The sequence below is a fragment of the Amphimedon queenslandica genome, unplaced genomic scaffold (genome assembly GCF_000090795.2).
Source record: "Amphimedon queenslandica unplaced genomic scaffold, v1.1 AMPQUscaffold_13447, whole genome shotgun sequence".
NCBI classification, from domain to species: domain Eukaryota; kingdom Metazoa; phylum Porifera; class Demospongiae; order Haplosclerida; family Niphatidae; genus Amphimedon; species Amphimedon queenslandica.
Window position 1 is genome coordinate 97,539 of NW_003546317.1, and position 2,493 is coordinate 100,031.

The window sequence follows — 2,493 nt, forward strand, 5'->3', positions numbered from 1 at the left end:
TAATTTTTTTACAATTAATTTTTGTAGTTTTTATTACTGTTGTTTTGGGGTAGCAGACTCTATTCTAAAAATTGAGTCTGGCCCCACGAGACTAGTTTTGGGGGTGGGGATTAGTAGTGATGGGCGGTATCGGTTCCAAAGTATCCGGTTCCACGGTTCTGGTGCTTGATTTGCTGGTACCGAATCCTGAAGTAATATCGACCGAAGTTTCGGTTCCGGAAGCCACACCCAATAAGCTTTAATTAACTATTATAACTAGTAATAATCATTAATAATCAGCTAATTATTATTCATAAAATTGAGCAATTAATTAAAAATGGCTACGTGTGGGCTATTCCATGCTAGATGCTACAGGTAATCGGAACCGTACTCGGTACCATCAATACCCTCAGGTGAAGTACTCGGTATCGAACCGAAATGGCAAAATCTGGTACCGCCCATCACTAGGGATTAGTGGGCGTGTCTACTTCTAACTAAGCTCCTCCCCCTCCTACAATGGCAGCTCTGAAGCCAGTAAAAGCAGTCCCTGGCCCCACTGTAAAAGGTTAATAAGTTATAATTTATGATAAATATTGTTTGACTGATAGTTTGTGCTATTATATAGACTATGAACCTGCTGAGAGAAATTGCCATTCTACAGTAATAGTAGGAGACTGTCTTTATATGTGGGGTGGGGATAAAGGTGACCATCCTAAAGTACACAATGTTGAGAAAGAGAGAAAAGATTCATCTTTTGTGGAGATAATTCACCTTTCGACTGGTAGGTGGGAGCAGAAACCTACCACTGGTGATCCTCCACTGGGTATCATGAGATATGCAGCTGCTGCTATTGTGAATAAGATATTCTATTATGGAGGACGTTGTAGTCATCGTCGCTATGATGATAATGATCTGTACAGTTTAAATGTTGATACTCTCAAATGGAGGAAATTTGTACCTACTAATCCTAAGGATGGTCCTAAGAAGAAGGAGTTCTGTGGTATGATTGCTGTAAAGATTGAGGTAGAAGATTACCTTGTAATAATTGAACCATATTCTATTAATATTCATTATTTTAGAATTGCTACGGGTAAATTAATAGTTTTAATTAATTGATTCAATTAATTAATTACTGTAGGTCAGTGGATCTTACCTAAAGTTACTGGAGATGACATTACTGGAATTCATGACTTTAATTTGATGTCAGTAGATGGCACCAGTGCTATTTTACTTCAAGATGATGATGATTATGATGTATCAAATAATTCTCTTTATCATCTTACCTTTACTAAAGGATCAGTGGTATGTACATGTATATAATAATTAATAATTGATACAATATTTATTAATTTTGTTTAATTAATTGAAATTTGTCTCATTGTACATTTAGGTTTGTGTAAGGATATTTAATGGAAATGATATAGTTGATGATACATGGTTTGCGCATCCTAATCGTAGTGTATTACTGAATAGTCCTTCAGGACTAAAACTATTGGCTATTGGTGACAGGGAATGTGAGACATTTGATATTAACAAAACTAATTGGAAGAAGGTAGAACACATTATGATAATATGTACATACTTACATTATACATGTATATATGTCATATAACATGTACTCATAGTCACATACATACATGTACAGTACATTACATGCATGTACATTATTTCGTATTATATAGTATTGATTGTATAACTGTGTTTCATTTTATAAATCATCATCATCATCATTATTACTATTATTGTTATATTAGGTTGATGTTCCTGAATCAGTCAAAAACAGAAAGTATCATTCTCTATCAGTTTGGAATGAAGATACAACCAATACTTGGATAATAGAGTTTGGAGGAAAATGGTGTGGGACAATGTTTAGTGGTGCAAAATTCTTCAGTGATACAAGATTCCTTAATATCAGTGAGTATAATAATAATTACTGTACAGCAATATTTTAATTACTTATACTGTTAATTTAATATACATGTACTCATATACATGTACATGTAATACACACACACACACACTTGTAAAACTATATAATATTAAATGGTTTATTTTTCTTATTATATAAAGGATACACTGCAGGAGGTGATATTTCTGTGAGGACATACTCACTGAGAGAGTATCAAGAAGAAATGGGAAAGAGAAGAAGACCAGTTGAACAAGAGATCAGCCAGAAAGGAGAAAGAGAAAGAATAATGGAAGAGAGACACCAGCAAGAGATTCAACAATTACACTTTCAAATGGAAGAGAGAGATCAACAGGCCAGGGAAAGAGAGAGAGAAATGGAGAGACAACTTCAAAAAAGAGACCAACAATATCAAGAAATGAAGAGACGACTTCAAAGGGAAAAAGAAAGAGAGCTTCAAGAAGTACAAAGAGAGTTTCAAAAAAGAGAGGGACAATTCCAGAGGGAACTTCAAGAAAGGAAAAGACAATTTCAAGAAAATGAGAGACAACTTCAAGGAGAGCTGCAACAGTTTCAAGAAAGAGAGAGACAATTTCAAGGAGAGTTAC

General features: G+C 34.4%; 1 protein-coding gene across 1 annotated transcript in view; it reads left to right on the plus strand.

The window, feature by feature from the left end:
* Window positions 1-2,493, plus strand: part of LOC105312418 (uncharacterized) — a 5,769-nt gene that overhangs the window by 2,487 nt on the left and 789 nt on the right. Inside the window, exon 6 of the mRNA XM_019995361.1 lies at window positions 2,050-2,488. Within this exon, the coding sequence (XP_019850920.1) occupies window positions 2,050-2,488 (439 nt within the window). The remainder of the gene's footprint in view (window positions 1-2,049; window positions 2,489-2,493) is intronic.